Raw genomic sequence first — 14,421 nt, 5'->3', positions numbered from 1 at the left:
GGTCTGGCCACTGAAATAGCACAAAAAAGAAGAGAAGCCCCTACAGACACCAAGCAAGAGATAGAGGTGAGAGGGTGGTAGTGGTGGTGGCAAATTAAAGAGTACGAGTACTGAGTACGGGTGTACAACTTACTCTGTAAACGGAGAGGGGCATGGGAGATGGGGGGATCCCCCCGGTACTGTAGTAGGTTGGTAATTCGTAGACTGGTCCAGACTCTCATCTCAGGGTCCGGGACGGAGTACGAGTACACTTGCCTACATACAACAAACAAGTACGCAAAATAGTATTGTATGGCCATCTTAGTAAGAATTACTTGGGCCTTAGAAGGGCCCTACCTAAGTCTCATTGTTACTGCTCCGTACATCTCTCCAGCGACATGTGGGTTATATCTCCGTGGATGTGAATTTGGTTGCATCAATGCGGCACTCATGGTCACTTAAGCCCACAAAGCTCTCGCGAAAAAGGGTGTCGTTGGCGTGCGTGGCCTGTCGAGCTGCCCATGTAAAAAGCTGCGCCAAAAGTCCTTGCGCTCCGTGTTTTCAGGAAGGCATCACTGCGTCTACGCCCAATCTCGAAGGGGGAGGTCTTGACCGGTCTGCTTCAGCTGCAAGACGCCGCCTCACAACATGCACTACAATTGCCATGCCGAATGGCCTCCAGCCAGATGTCCCTCTATCTACTACGTCCGGCGAGTCGACCATCGGGCACGACTCGAAGCGGCGACGACACATTTCTGCATCACCATCCCTTGGCTGTAACTCTTCATCACCTCGAGAGAGTGCTGGCCTCGAGAAGCTTACATGAGCTTCAGACCATTGCGAGAGAAGTGTTGGACTTCATTCAACCACAACAACAGAATGGACTCGCACATTCAAGCGGGACGATTGTTGATGTCCATCAAGACAGCATGCTTCCCGCGGCGCCTGCAGAAAAGTGTCTTGAACTATCTCAACTTCGAACATCTGCAACTCCCCGACCTGTATTGGCTCCTAGCCTGTGAATAGTTGTCTGGTCTGGTTTTATCGGAATTTTTCTGCAATTCGCGGCTATCCGAATCGGTGCAGCACCATGATTCCGCTTTTTTCATGTCTTGCCCTTGAGGCTGGACCCACATCTATACCCGTGAGGCAGCAAGGCTCCGAGGCTACTTATCGCTGTGACAACGTAAGATGAACAACATCTCGAGGAGAAACAACATTCGGACATCCGTAAAGGAGTCGTGAACTGGTGCGCCTACGTAACATGGTCAAAAGACGGCACGAGCACTGTTACAATCTTTGGCCTGCCGCGTCCGGGTAATCGGTGAGGATTCTGTACGATTTGCCGATGCCCGGGTACCCAATTTCTAGATCTTACCCGCAACGGTCTTATTGCATGTCGGTGACTAGCAGATTCATGCATTTACCTCCGCTCCTGGATAACGACAGATGATACGCAACAAACCATTTTGATCGCTGCTCGATATTACCTTTGGAAAAATGACAGCAGCTTTCGCGAACCAAAGCACAATAGGTGTCCTTCTCCTCGGTGCTACTGGATCCTTGGGCTCACGTATTTTGTGGGCTCTGCTCGAAAGACCTTTCATCAATGTCACTGCTGTCGTGAGGAATCGGAACAAGTTGAAAGAGGCCACCTCGCATCACCAGCAGCCATGCCGACAGATTTCAGGAACTGCTCCTCCTTCGCCGAGAGAACGACTCTCCATCATCGAGGGAAGCGCCACAGATTCTGGACTGCTTGCTCGACTCATACAAGAAAGGGAAATCCGGGTCCTGGTCAATGCAGCAGGCCATGCTCCCATGTTTGCACGAAATGGTTCTGGTACCGTTGCTGATGGGGAAAACAAGGCCCAGAGCATTGATAATGAAGTTGCGTGTATCGTACGTGCTTCAATCGACGCCGTACACGAAGTAGGAGGCTCAGGCACAGGCGGTACAAGCGACTTGAAAATGAGAGGATGGTTTATTGGAGGAATGTTGCTGTTGGACTTGCCTGGAACTAAACCAGTGGCAGGGAGTGACCAGAAAGCGCAAACTCTGGACGAATAGTACGTTGCATGATTATATCCTTTCCTTGGAGCATCATGCCAACTTTCCCCCCCCTTATGCTTAATCTGATGATGTGACAGTCTGCCACTTTACCTGCACCACCGTCCCCTTGAGGCTATGTTACGATCGTCCGAGTATCTGGACTGGACCCTTGTCTGTCCTGCAAAGATGGTTCCACGCTCTGGAGTGTCCAACGTACCTACGTCGTCAGCTTCTCCCGGCTATGAAGACACGCCGACTCCCACAGGCAAGGACATGCATTCTCGGGTTTTACCCACTCTCTTTGCGAGTTCCAATGTGCCTCCAAAGTGGGAGATATGGCCCTTTTTCCGACGTATACCGTGGGGTATCGGGCCTTTGCTGGAAATCATTGCCAACTCCGCTCGATACACTGTAAGTTTCGAGGATGTAGCAGAATTTATCGTGGACGGGATTGTACAAGATCACTTGTCTCAGGAGCAACAGAAGCAAGGCCTTCTTGAGGTTTACCAAAACGACCACAACAGCGACCAGGCTGAGACTCAAGAGCCTACGGTCGGGCAAGGACGAGGAAGCGAAATCAGTGGCGAGAGAGGTGCAGTATGGATCAATACAAAGATTGGCCTCATTGCTGCTTCGGGCAACAATTGACGGTAAGCGAGAGAGGAGAGAAGAGGATACGAGAGTTGAGACTTTTTGCAAGTATCGAGTTCTACTCGGTACATGGCCCAGATCCAGTATATATTTCCTCTACAGATCATGCCGATAGATGCCTTAGGTACCTATTTAGAGATTCTCACCTGCAGGTGAAGATGATCCCTTGCATCCGTCCTTAGAGGTTAGTAAGCATTCCGCCAGGCGTCCCCAAGGCCTTCTTAGCGAGCTTAACACAGGAACAGGGACTCGTCTATTGGGCTGACTTGTCCGACGACTACGGAAGTGACGAAGACGGGGTTCCTGGATGTGGAAGCGTCATAGCAAAGGTTTTACTACGGCAATTGATTGTATGGTCGGACTTTGGTGTTACCCATAGCTTTTTTTCTTGCCTCTTGTGCCTTTGGTTGATAGCTGAGATTGAGTGCATTTCGCTAAGACAACAGCATCTCAGGAGTGGTGAGCATTGATACCCACAGACCCCCTGTCATATGTTTTATTTGTACATAGGGACCTGGTTCATGCTACGATGATGGTCTGTCCGCAATGGCGTCCGCCACCGGACAATCAAAAACAATAATCAACAATTCATTTATTGAACTCTCGCCGTCTCTATGGAAAAGCCAGCCTCAGCCCGTGCCTTTTTTTCCTGCCTGACATCAACCATAACTTACTTCAAGTTCTTTACCTTTGCACGAGGGCTTTGATGTGTACAAACTGAGCCGGCATCAACCTTGCACTTTGATTGTTGTAGGCTTTCCGGGCACCTGAGATCCCCCGCATCCGAGCCCTCTGCCGAAGCTCCCAGGCGCCCCCGAAACCCACGACCAGCCACTTCCACCACCAAAGCTTCCGCAGCTGTCTCTCACTCCTCTACCCCTGGGCCCTGCATCTGCGCCCCCAAACAAAGACTCACTCGAGACACGGCCACCCGCACGTCAAGATCGGCCAAATGGCGGCGCAACAGTCGTGGGCAGCATGGCTGCTCGACTCATATGCCTCGTCGGTCTCCCCAGTGACTTCAGACTCTCCCTACCGTCACCACGAAGCGTCCGACTCGATATCCGAGTCTCCACACACGACGTCCTCCGGTGACTCGAGTTCGTTGAGCCCCATGTCCTCGATCTCGAATTCCTCTGCCTACGGCCCTTATGTACGTACTGGCCGCGGGGGAGCCGGCAATTTCACGTGGGAAACCAACATCAAGTCTCCCAAGATATCAGAGATCGATCTTGAAGCTCAGAACAACAAACACTCCTCCCTCGCCGACCGTCGGAAAGCGGCCGCGAAATTAGAAAATATCAATACCAAACGAGCCGTCCACAAGCACACTCGGCAGTCCTCCGGGGGTTTCTTGTCCGTCGGCCGCGGCGGCGCAGGGAATTATGCCTCTAGCAATGAGATCGCACCTCCCAAACGAAGTCCCAGCCTCCCCGTGAGCATGAGCGCAAGTGGAAGCAGGAACCCCAGCCCGACCAGTCAATTCTTCATGCCTCCTGGTCGAGGAGGGGCGGGGAATTATGCAAATGCAGCCGACGTGACCGCGCGCAACGAGACCGAGAAAGAGCAGCAAGAGCGACTTGCCGCAGAACAGAGGAGGGAGCAGATCGTCGAAGAGGTCGATGGACTACTTCAGCCGCCACCCGGAGCCTGGCTTGGTGGAAGAAGAAAGAGCGAAATAGCGTTCGAAGCTGTGTGATCATGAGTGTGATTTCGAAGTCAATCAATGGTCGATTGGAACCCAAAGAGGAACCCCAGGAGACGACATCCAGGCGTCCAGAGAGAAGCAGTCTCGCATTAACAAACTCGACTCCTAGGAGCAAGGTGCTCCCGACCTTCGGCCTCATCCGCTGAAAATGCAAGGCAAGGCTGGAGATCAACACGATAGAGCCGCGCGCACGACACGGTACTCCTCCCCCGGGACCATGGACAATGCATTGTCTGGTGCAAGTTATCATTTGACGTGGGTTACGAGGGGACCGGTTTTGGCAGGGGATGTCATTACGATACGCGTTCATGATCGATCATCCTTCGAATGAAACGCCATATGACCTCGAGACTTGCTCAAAAGTGAAGTTCTGCTCTTCAACAACCTCAACACCTCTTGGCGCAGCCGATGCCCACATATATCACTTCACTCGGCAATGCTCACTTGATATATTGTGTTTTTCAAATTTTGTTCAACAATGGGACTCTAGTCTGAACACCAAAGGCCTTCCTTCATAGTACCCAGAACCCCTTCTAAAGGTCATTGGCGCAATGCTTACCAGCATGTCGCCTGTGGCCTTTAGCAATGTTCTGGAGAGAGTCGGGAGTAATGGGTGGTAGGGTTCGAGTCGCATCGGTGTTGCCCCTTTAAAAACCAGGTTCCCTGGTTTTCTATTCCCATAATCCCTTCGGGGGTTATGGGATGAGTTTTTGCTCACCAAGAGAAATCTTAGTGATTCATTTTTGCTGCTGATACCAGCCAATATTACTGGCACAAATCTCTACGCTAGTCACCGTTATCGAGTTGGTCCCTGGAAATGGAAATGGAGGCAGTTCCGGTACAAGGTTGGTTTTCCGGCGAAACTTGTCGATCAGGTTCGGAAATTGAACAGGAAGTGTTCAACGTCAATCTGACATTGGCTGAAATGTTTCGATTGTCAGTAGGGTACAGGAATGAGGCAGTGATGAGAAATGTCATCTATATTGTGAGATGTCTGATTCCGCGCGAGCATTTTCAGGCTATTCGAAGTGCACGGGAAGGCTCTTGGATTGCACGTTTCAACCATTGCTATGCTAGTAAAGAGATCACCTACCTACGAATGTATGATCCTCACCACGGACTGTTTTGTGGAATCATCCTGCTTGGGTCCGAATTGTCTTGATACCAAAGGCAGTCCAGACAGTCATTTCCCATGTCAGCCCACATCTGTGCCTATGTTTACACAGTTTGCCCTTTGAACAACTTTCGTCTATGCCCGGGACACGGTAAGTAGCCATCATTCGAGGTATAAATCTTACATAATGAGTGGCTGGATCTCACATCTCGGCTCATGGCCCACACGTAAGGACTTCGCCGTCGGCTTATTAGTGTACATACATGGACTTCACCGTCACCTTCAGCACTCCCCGAGCTCCCAAGCTCTGAGACACGTTGAAGTTTCTAGGCACCACGACATCTGTGTGCGATCTAGTGTAGATAGAAGTCTGATGGTCAGGCTGCCCTCTGCTCTTGGATATCCGTCGTCATCATGTTGAGCTTCTTGCGGTTGACATCGTTCTCCCTACTACTACTCATCCTACCTAGCAGCTTGGTGGTAGCACGCGAGATCGTTTTCCCTCCTGTCGTACCATTACAGGCGAACAATGGCCGTGGTCAGTACCGATCATCGGTGAACGACGAGAAACAGTCCTTTCTGGACCTTGACAAGTTTGCCGGCTTGACCACATTTTCCAACCTCCCTTGGGTTCATTGCTTGTCGGATGAGAAGGACATTGAAGGGTACGACATTGCTTTTGTAGGAGCCCCATTTGATACGGCCACCACTGGAAGACCTGGAACTCGTTATGGCCCTACGGGAATTCGACTGTAAGTTTCTACAAACACTCGGTTGGTTTTGACATTTGTCGTTGTTCCGAGGACTTTGAATCTGTGTTGAGGATTTTGCGGGCGAAGCTGTTGAATATTTGACTGAGAGGGAAATCAACAGCGGCTCTCGAAGGATCGGTGCGCCCATGGACTGGAGTCCCTATACGCACAAGAACGAGTTCCTCCAGTGGGCGCGGATCGTGGACTGTGGAGACGTGCCCATGACCTTCTTGGACAACACCGTGGCGCTGAAACAACTCGAAACCGCCCACAAGGTCATTTCGGGACGACCGGCGAACGCGACGGAGATCTCGACCGTCCCCCGCGTCATCACCCTCGGTGGCGACCACACCACGACGCTCGTGGCACTGCGGTCGACCTTTGACCACTGGGGGCCGGTGAGCGTGATCCACTTTGACAGTCACATCGACACCTGGGACCCCAAGGTCCTCGGGGGTGGACTTTCGGACTACGCGGGACTGAACCACGGGACGTTCCTGCACATCGCACACGAAGAAGGCCTCATCCTCAACAGTTCCGCACACGCCGGAATACGAGCGCCCGCCGTCAACAAGAAACACGACTGGAAGAACGACCGACGATGCGGATTCGAAATCATCACGGCGAGAGACATCGACAAGGTTGGTGTGTCGGGGGTCATTGAGAAACTGAAAGCACGAGTGGGTGACACCAATGTCTACATCTCGGTCGACATTGACGTCCTCGACCCTGCGTACGCGCCGGGGACGGGGACGGCCGAAGTGGGTGGGTGGACGACTCGCGAACTTCTCAGTATCCTGGATGGGCTCGAAGGGTTAAAGGTCGTCGGCGCCGATGTGGTCGAAGTGGCCCCCATTTATGACAACGCGGGAGAGACCACGGTCCTCGCGGCGGCCGAGGTTGCCCATTCTCTCATGGGTTTGATGGTCGAGACTCCTGTGAAACCTTTGAAGGAGAACAAGAAGGAAGATTGAGAGCAAAACAAACAGATCTACGTGTGTGTATATATATCACTTACCTCAGAAGCAAAAATGTATACTCTACACCGTACCCAAGTACCTAATCTAGGTACCTAAGTAAATATCTTCCATCCAGTACGAAGGTATGTGATAAGAGGCAACAAGCTACGGAAATGTATTTGCGGGGGAGGATCAAACAAGTGAGAGCCCCAAGACCTCAGCCCTCATACTCCGTACAGTAACAGCTCCATTTCAGATTACGGATGCTTGGAGAAAGATGATGATGATGGTGATGATGTCGAGTGAAATGTGTCATCAGTGACCAAGTCTTATAGTACTCCGTACGAGTGTTCAGTACCGAGGATCTAGAAGGCAAGAGTCGGTCCACAGTATGGGATGTGTACTCATACGAAGAAGAGAGGTTGTTGGGAAAAGCTGGGAACTTACCGAAGTGTCTGTGCTCAGTAATCTGTCACACGCACACACTACAGAATCCCATACGCTCCAGACCCATGTAAGAAACTCCGTACGGAGTACTACTGTATGCAAGGCATTGACATGGACTTTCTCTTGCCCCGCGATTTTCAATACGGACCAACTCACACACCACCACCAGACACGAACCCCTCCATCCTGCTACATTCTTTATCCGCAGCAGCAAAGCTCGCAAATAGTCTCGCTCCTAGACTCCCTCCCACTCACACCGGTTCCCAAACTACGTTGCGGATCTTCAGCCTCTACGGAGTACTTTGCTTACCGTAGTATTGGTTCCCCATTGACACGCAAAGTATGTAATCATTCGTTTCCGCGGTTTACCACATTTAGCACTAGAGGTCCAACCCTCCACTACATTACCATTTCACTGACCATCTGCGTCTTGTAGCCTCTCTTCTTCCTTTTTTCGAACTTGTCAATTTACTGAATTTCCGTATCCTTATTCACAACTTGTCGATTGACTACTCGTCACCGTACCCGCTTCCTCCATTCTCCCCTACAAGGAATCCGACCGACGCCGAAACCGACCACTTTCAACTCCTCGTCGTCGCACCCGTCGCGCGCCATCGCACCAAACCGTAAACATGGCGGATCCAACTTCACCATCCCCGTATTCCGAAAACAAAAAGTTCGAACCCAAGGTCAAGGTCGAACTAGATCCTCCAAAGGACACCCTCATCACCCTCGAAGAGTTGAGCAAATGTGACGGTAAGGCAGCGACACCCCGGGGGGGCGTACAATATATACATGTACAGGCGCATGAATGCACATCCCCCGGTGTTCGTGCCGTGTTTTTATCAGGACGTGTTTCCAAAGAAACAGGATATGACAAAGAAGAAGCAGGCTGATTGAGATCGATTCATGTTCTAGGCACGAATCCGGATAAACCTACCTACGTCGCCATAAAGGGAACCGTGTTTGATGTTTCCAAGAATTCCGCGTACGGCGAAAAGGGTCAATATCATGGTGCGTCGCATACCCCGCGGGGCCTCCTAGGAGAGACTTTCCCTACCGGAGCACGGAGGGTATAAGCTTACGACTTTTTTTTTCTTTCTTGGTCATACAGTCTTTGCAGGAAAAGACCCTTCTCGTGCCTTGGCCCTTTCGAGCTTGAAACCCGAAGATTGCGTTCCCGAATGGGGCGACCTGGACGACAAGTACCAGACCGTCTTGGATGAGTGGTATACATTCTTCAGCAAACGATACAACATTGTCGGCAAGGTCAGTGATGATTCCTCGTCGCACAAGCTTTGAATACCCCTCCCACCCTTTTGCGCGCGCGCGATTCGCATTCACGAATGAGAAGGAGAAGAGAACAAAGAGAAAGAGAGAGACGTGTACACGGAGAAAAAGAGAAGAATGAGAACCCCCCCTCCCCCCGCCCCCCAAAAAGGACCAGGAAAGACCAAGAAGAAGAAACAAAACAAACACACAAATTCGTATCGCAATTGTATAGAAAAAGAAAAACCGGAGCAAAGGAGAATCATCGAACCAAATACTGATTTGACCTTTTTTTCCTTTCTTCACAGGTCGACGGTGCTCACAACGAGGGTATGGACAAAGGACGCTTCACGTCGGATCCTTCGTAAACGACTCGCGAGTGTCAAGCGCATCAAGTTGGAAGGGGGAAGGTAAAGTGTACCAACCACCACTACCCAAAGCCGGGAGCAGGATTACGGTACTATTACGCTCCAGTATGTTTTTTGAATAGTACCCTTGGTTATGAAATCGAATGGAATACCCAGAATGAATGTGTAGACAGATTGTGACAGACCAGTCGTCATGACTTGTTCCATCTATTTAGCTTCCTATATCCCCAAATCAACCCTTTCGGTTCTTCCTGGCCTGTCGCTTCTTTGCTATGATACGATTCCTCTTTGCAAGGCTGTTCTTTTCTTCCCCGTCGACAGCGTTGCCGGTGGTCTTCTTTTCCTTTTCTCCTTCTCCTCCTTCACCATCACGCTGCTTCCTTTTCTTGCCCTTGCCCTCCTTGGCCGACCCGTCGCGCCGGTTCTCGTCACCTCGTCCATTCTCGTGCACCTTCTTCCCCCTGTTCTCCTTGAACCTGCGCTCCTTCTCATTGCGTCGCTGAATGACCTGGGCGTTTTCGATGGCGAACTCGACAATCAGTCTCTTCCCCCGCTCCCCGTCGGACGACTTCACCATGTGTCCGTTGAGCCAGCGCAGCCCGGCCAGGGCGTTGCGGTGGCTGGCGTACTCGATGAACCCGTACCCTCGACTTCTGCCCGCGCCGTCGTGGACCTTGGTCCCCTTTTGATCTTCAAAGACGACCTTGGCTTGTTTGACGATACCCTTGCCGGCAAACCTCCGCTGCCGTTCTGCCTCCTTCATCTCGTCACCTTCCCGGCGGAGCTCCTCCTTGCTCAGAGCCTGTCGAAGACCGGCCTTGACATCTTTGGCGAAGCCCACGACCGCTTCTCGAGCCAGAGCTTTGAGTTGTTTGCTGTCGATGCTTCTCGGCAGGTTCCTCACACTCAATCGCGTCAGACTCAAGCACAGGTTGGGGTTGTTCTTGATGATGCTCTGTCGTTGACGAGCGCTGCTTTCGCGAATGTCGATTTCCGGCTTCCCTAGCAACTCGTACAATTTGGACCCCCTGGGAATCGACCCTTCCGACAACAAATAAAGTCGGCGCTTGTCTCGGTCGCGGATATCTCTCTTCTCACTTGCCTCGGCGGCTCTCCTATTCGCGTCTCCTCTGCTAAGTGCCCTCGACACTTGCAAAACGCGACCTTCAAGCGTGTACCGACCCGATGGATCTGTAGCTTCATTCTGGAGAATCGAGTGCTTCACTGCTTCTCCTTTGCGCTTCTTGTCATTGTCATTGACAGGCGTCGCGGATGGAGGCTTCGGTGCGTCCTTAACGCAAGCCTTCGCATCGTCGACCTTGTAAAAGCAGACAAAGGCAGTACCCCTGGAACGTTCTGTCTCCGGATCATACACAACACGTGCATATCGGACAGGACCAAATAAGGAAAAGTGTTCTTTGAGGCTGTCATCATCTGCTGTGAAAGGTAGGTTTCGGATGAAAATCGTGCTGTCGTTTCTCGGGTCGTGCTGTTCCTCGTCCTCGCTGGCTTCGTCCAGCGACGATTGGTTTTCAGAACCCTCTTCTTCTGAACCCACTCCCTCAACGTCGTCCATGATCTCGTCATCCAATTCATCTTCGGAATTACCATCATTGTCAATATCCTCGATACCGTCAGAATCCTCAGCGCTGTCAGACGCCGTCTTTGCAGTCGCATCCTGCTCTGCTGCTTGGACTGCCGTTTCCGAGTCATTCTGCTGTTGCTTTTGTTGTTGCTCCCAAGTTTCCTTGTCGACTGCCCAATCAACTGCAAGCGTCCTGCCATCCACCTCTTTCCCATTGACGCCGGCAATTGCACGCTCGGCATTCTTCTTGCCTCTCAGCACCACGATGCCAAAGCCATATTGTACTCGAGGACCTTTTTGTGGGACAACTGCATGTTTGACCTTTCCATAACTGCGGAAAAGTAACGCCAGGTCATCTCCAGTCTTGATGCTCCACGGCAAATTCCTCACAATCAACCTTGGTTGTTGTACCTGCGCCCGTTCCTTTTCGCGCTGTGCTCGCAGTTCTGCTGCGGTTCGATTCTCACTGCTCTTCAAGCCTTCCTCGGTTTCTCTGTGTCTGGATAACGCAGCCTCCACTTTGATCTTTCTGCCATCTAGTGTGGTGTTGTTGAACTGTTCGATTGCGGCCTGAGCGTCTTCGGCATCGGCAAAGGTCACAAAACCGAACCCTTTCGAAATCTTTGTCTCGTGGTCAACCACTACGACGGCATGTTTCAGAGGGAATGACTGCGAGAAGTGCTCGGCGAGTCTTTCTGTGGTGACGGAGGCAGGGAGAGAGCGGACGAAAAGTGAGTTTCGCTGCTCTTTAGAAGTAGCGATTTCTTGGGTATTTGGCTTTTCAGTACTAGGAGGGACGGCTTCGTAATTGTCGTCCGACAACTTTCTTCTCTTCGTGCTGGACTCCATATTCTCCTGGTTTTCCTGGTGGTACTGAGTAAATTCACTTCAGCCAGAAAAAGAAAAATAAACTACGCTACGGATTCAGGTTTGAAGTTTCTCAACCAAAAATTTCTCCAACTTTTGAATTCTCCGCACATACGAGTACGAGTACGATTACGAAGCTAATCACCGACTACGAGATGTATTTCAAGTATCTCATGTCCTCATTCTTCTGGGAAAGGTATGAATCTAGTATTTTGGCAGTGTTGATATCTCACGACTTTTATCTCAACTATCTCAGTAACACTCCATTGACTTTATGAGCCTGCTGTGGCTTCTAGTCACAACATCAACGGGAACCAAATCACTCATGCGTGATCAACTTCGCTCACCACCGCATGTCCCTTTTCGAGAACATTTTTGGTTTCATGTTGCGTGATTGAGTAATCCCCAACATTACCGGTGCAAATATAGCTCTTGAACTTTCGAGTTGGGACACGCTGATACACTCCGTTAGTATGGCCACGATCTAGATCACAAAGAAGGTATTTTATACTCACATTGAGGAACATTTCATCAATTTCTTCCAATGTGCGGTCCTGTGGAGGTAAGTGCCTTGTCAGCCGATTGCTGTTCGTCGGGAAACGACTGAGATTTACACAAGTCCAAACTCACCTTTGTTTCTGGCACAAAAAGAATGGTCAAGAGCGTCACCACAATAGCTGTCGAGCCGAAAACGAAGCCAATCTTGGTGCCCAGATTGCCGTACTGGGGATTGATCATGAACGGACTACCACACGTGACACCCAAACAGATGATCCAACTGCAACTGGACGCAATTCCAATCGCCTTGGAACGAAGTCTCGTAGAGAGCACTTCCACCGCCAGGGCGTTTCCCGCAGTCCCCCACGTGAAGGAGTACGAGAACTGAAAGAGCGAGATGAAAGCGATGACGCTCTTGCTGGCAGCACTACTTGTTGGTGCAGCTACTGAGATGATGGCGAACGCCATCTACCCATCCGGATAGTCAGTAAAATTCTGGGTTCAGCAAGCACAGGAGACGACGCGTACCATGCAAAACGACTGAATGATACCACCAAAGATCAAGATTGGCCTTCGGCCCCAGTACTTGACCATGGGGAACGATCCGACCGCTCCGGCGATGGAGCATACGTTGGAGATGACCGTGGCCAAGAATGCATTGTTGATACCAACCAGAGTAAAGAAATAAGTTAGGAAGCTAGCCCCGGTCAGTGACTCAGTTTTTCAATTTCGATCATGATGCGGTGTGGTGAGCGTACCCTGCAAAAAACGCCACGCCAAAGAACTGTTGGCCGCAAAGGATGAGGAGAGAGATCATGGTCCGACGCAAATCCGTTCCTTTCAAACAGTCAAGGTACGAGGTGGACTTCTCCACGGTGGCCTCTACTTCGACGAAGAAACTGATTTCTCTGATCTCTTCGTCGATTTCTTCTTCAGGCCAACTTTCTCCTCGGATCTTGGTCATGTTTGTTTTGCCCTGCTGGACTTTGCCCCGTGAAACTAGCCAGCCTATTTTTGACGCCCCATCGTCAGCCGCCTTGATTCTACGCCAACAAAAAATAACAACAGGAATCACTTACGTGGAGACTCGGGCACTATCCAAAGAAAGGCCAGAAGTAGCATAGGGGGAGCGATAGCCACCAAAAGACCAATCCGATAAGCCCAAGCGGTCTTGAGCGTGTGAGTGCCTTCGTTGACACAGGCTCCGATGAAATTGGGGATGTTTAGGAACACCTGGTAAAAGATGATGATCAAGCCACGAAGATGAGCCGGTGGCATCTCGCTCCACATGACGAGGCAGCCGTTCGCTGCAAACCCGATACCCAGACCCATGATGCCCCTTCCGAACACCATGACAGGGTAATGCGGGACGATCTGGATTGCCACTCCGATCATGGCGCACACGGCACAAAGATAGAGGAGGATCTTGCGACCGTAGCGAGATCCGATCCATCCGGCCGCCATGGCAGCACCACCGATGCAGGCAACTTCGATACCATACATCAGTGTCTGAGATCTCGCCGTCATGGCATACCCGCCCAGCGCAGGTTCAAAGTATCCGTAGTCCTTGAGAAAGCTGGGCTTCTATGTTAGCAAAGCGGGGTTTGACTTGTTCGCAGTACGGGCTCGCATCAGACAGGGACAAAGGACTCACGGTTGCATGGCCAGAAAACCACCCGTCAAACCTTGGTCGAATCCGAACGTCATGGCAGCGATGCCCACGATGAAGGAGTAGACGAGGACATTAGTGTTGCTTCGACGATAGCCCTCGTTAGCTCTTGAGGGTGATGAGTCTGGCATGTTTGTTATGTGTCGTAGAGAACCGTCCAGGCCTTGCGCAGTTGCCACTGATCGAAAGACCTTTTAGAAGGAAAAAGAGAGGTGGTAGAGATATCAAGCTTGAAGCAAGCTGCATTCAGACCAGACCGTGGTGGGAGACACGGGCCTTTTTGTACATGGGCCTGGATAGATGTGCCTCGAAGCCGCCTTAACTTCTCCACGATATCTAAATAGATATCCACGGGGTTTCAAGACAAAGTCTGGAGATGCCACATGCGTTGCAACAAGGCTTCTAGAACTTCTCTAGCTGTCCAAAGCTTGACTTGATGGACTCAGTTCCGCTCTTAATTGTGTGCTCAGAGAAATTGAATTCTTTCCTTTGCCCGGGGTCGC

At 51.1% G+C, this 14,421-nt stretch overlaps 4 protein-coding genes across 5 annotated transcripts; 3 read left to right on the top strand and 1 right to left on the bottom strand.

Moving 5' to 3' along the window:
• Positions 1 to 1,276: 1,276 nt before the first annotated feature.
• Positions 1,277 to 2,679, top strand: PV06_05349 (uncharacterized protein; the record flags this gene model as incomplete). The annotated part of the gene is made up of 2 exons (XM_016406344.1): positions 1,277 to 2,048; positions 2,130 to 2,679. Exons 1-2 carry the CDS (start codon positions 1,480 to 1,482, stop codon positions 2,677 to 2,679), a joined length of 1,119 nt encoding a protein of 372 aa, XP_016264550.1. The 5' UTR covers positions 1,277 to 1,479.
• A 618-nt stretch (positions 2,680 to 3,297) lies between these two features.
• On the top strand, positions 3,298 to 5,489 carry PV06_05348 (uncharacterized protein). Its single transcript, XM_016406343.1, has one exon. The coding sequence runs from the start codon at positions 3,635 to 3,637 to the stop codon at positions 4,379 to 4,381; it is 747 nt and encodes a 248-aa protein (XP_016264549.1). The 5' UTR covers positions 3,298 to 3,634; the 3' UTR covers positions 4,382 to 5,489.
• A 2,327-nt stretch (positions 5,490 to 7,816) lies between these two features.
• On the top strand, positions 7,817 to 9,543 carry PV06_05347. Of its 2 annotated transcripts, XM_016406341.1 has the most exons (5): positions 7,817 to 8,002; positions 8,099 to 8,418; positions 8,581 to 8,676; positions 8,777 to 8,931; positions 9,240 to 9,543. In XM_016406341.1, exons 2-5 carry the CDS (start codon positions 8,295 to 8,297, stop codon positions 9,297 to 9,299), a joined length of 435 nt encoding a protein of 144 aa, XP_016264547.1. In that variant the 5' UTR covers positions 7,817 to 8,002; positions 8,099 to 8,294; the 3' UTR covers positions 9,300 to 9,543. The 2 variants fall into 2 exon arrangements, with proteins under 2 accessions (XP_016264547.1, XP_016264548.1); XM_016406342.1 differs by lacking the exon at positions 9,240 to 9,543 and having other exon boundaries at positions 8,777 to 9,237.
• PV06_05346 (uncharacterized protein) lies at positions 9,469 to 11,770 on the bottom strand. Its single transcript, XM_016406340.1, has one exon. It carries the CDS (start codon positions 11,731 to 11,733, stop codon positions 9,532 to 9,534), a length of 2,202 nt encoding a protein of 733 aa, XP_016264546.1. The 5' UTR covers positions 11,734 to 11,770; the 3' UTR covers positions 9,469 to 9,531.
• Positions 11,771 to 14,421: the final 2,651 nt, after the last annotated feature.

The sequence above is a fragment of the Exophiala oligosperma genome, assembly GCF_000835515.1.
Source record: "Exophiala oligosperma strain CBS 72588 unplaced genomic scaffold supercont1.4, whole genome shotgun sequence".
In the NCBI taxonomy this organism is placed as follows: Eukaryota; Fungi; Ascomycota; class Eurotiomycetes; order Chaetothyriales; family Herpotrichiellaceae; genus Exophiala; species Exophiala oligosperma.
The sequence above is the reverse complement of the archived record's forward strand: the minus strand, read 5'-3'. Positions and strand labels throughout refer to the sequence as shown.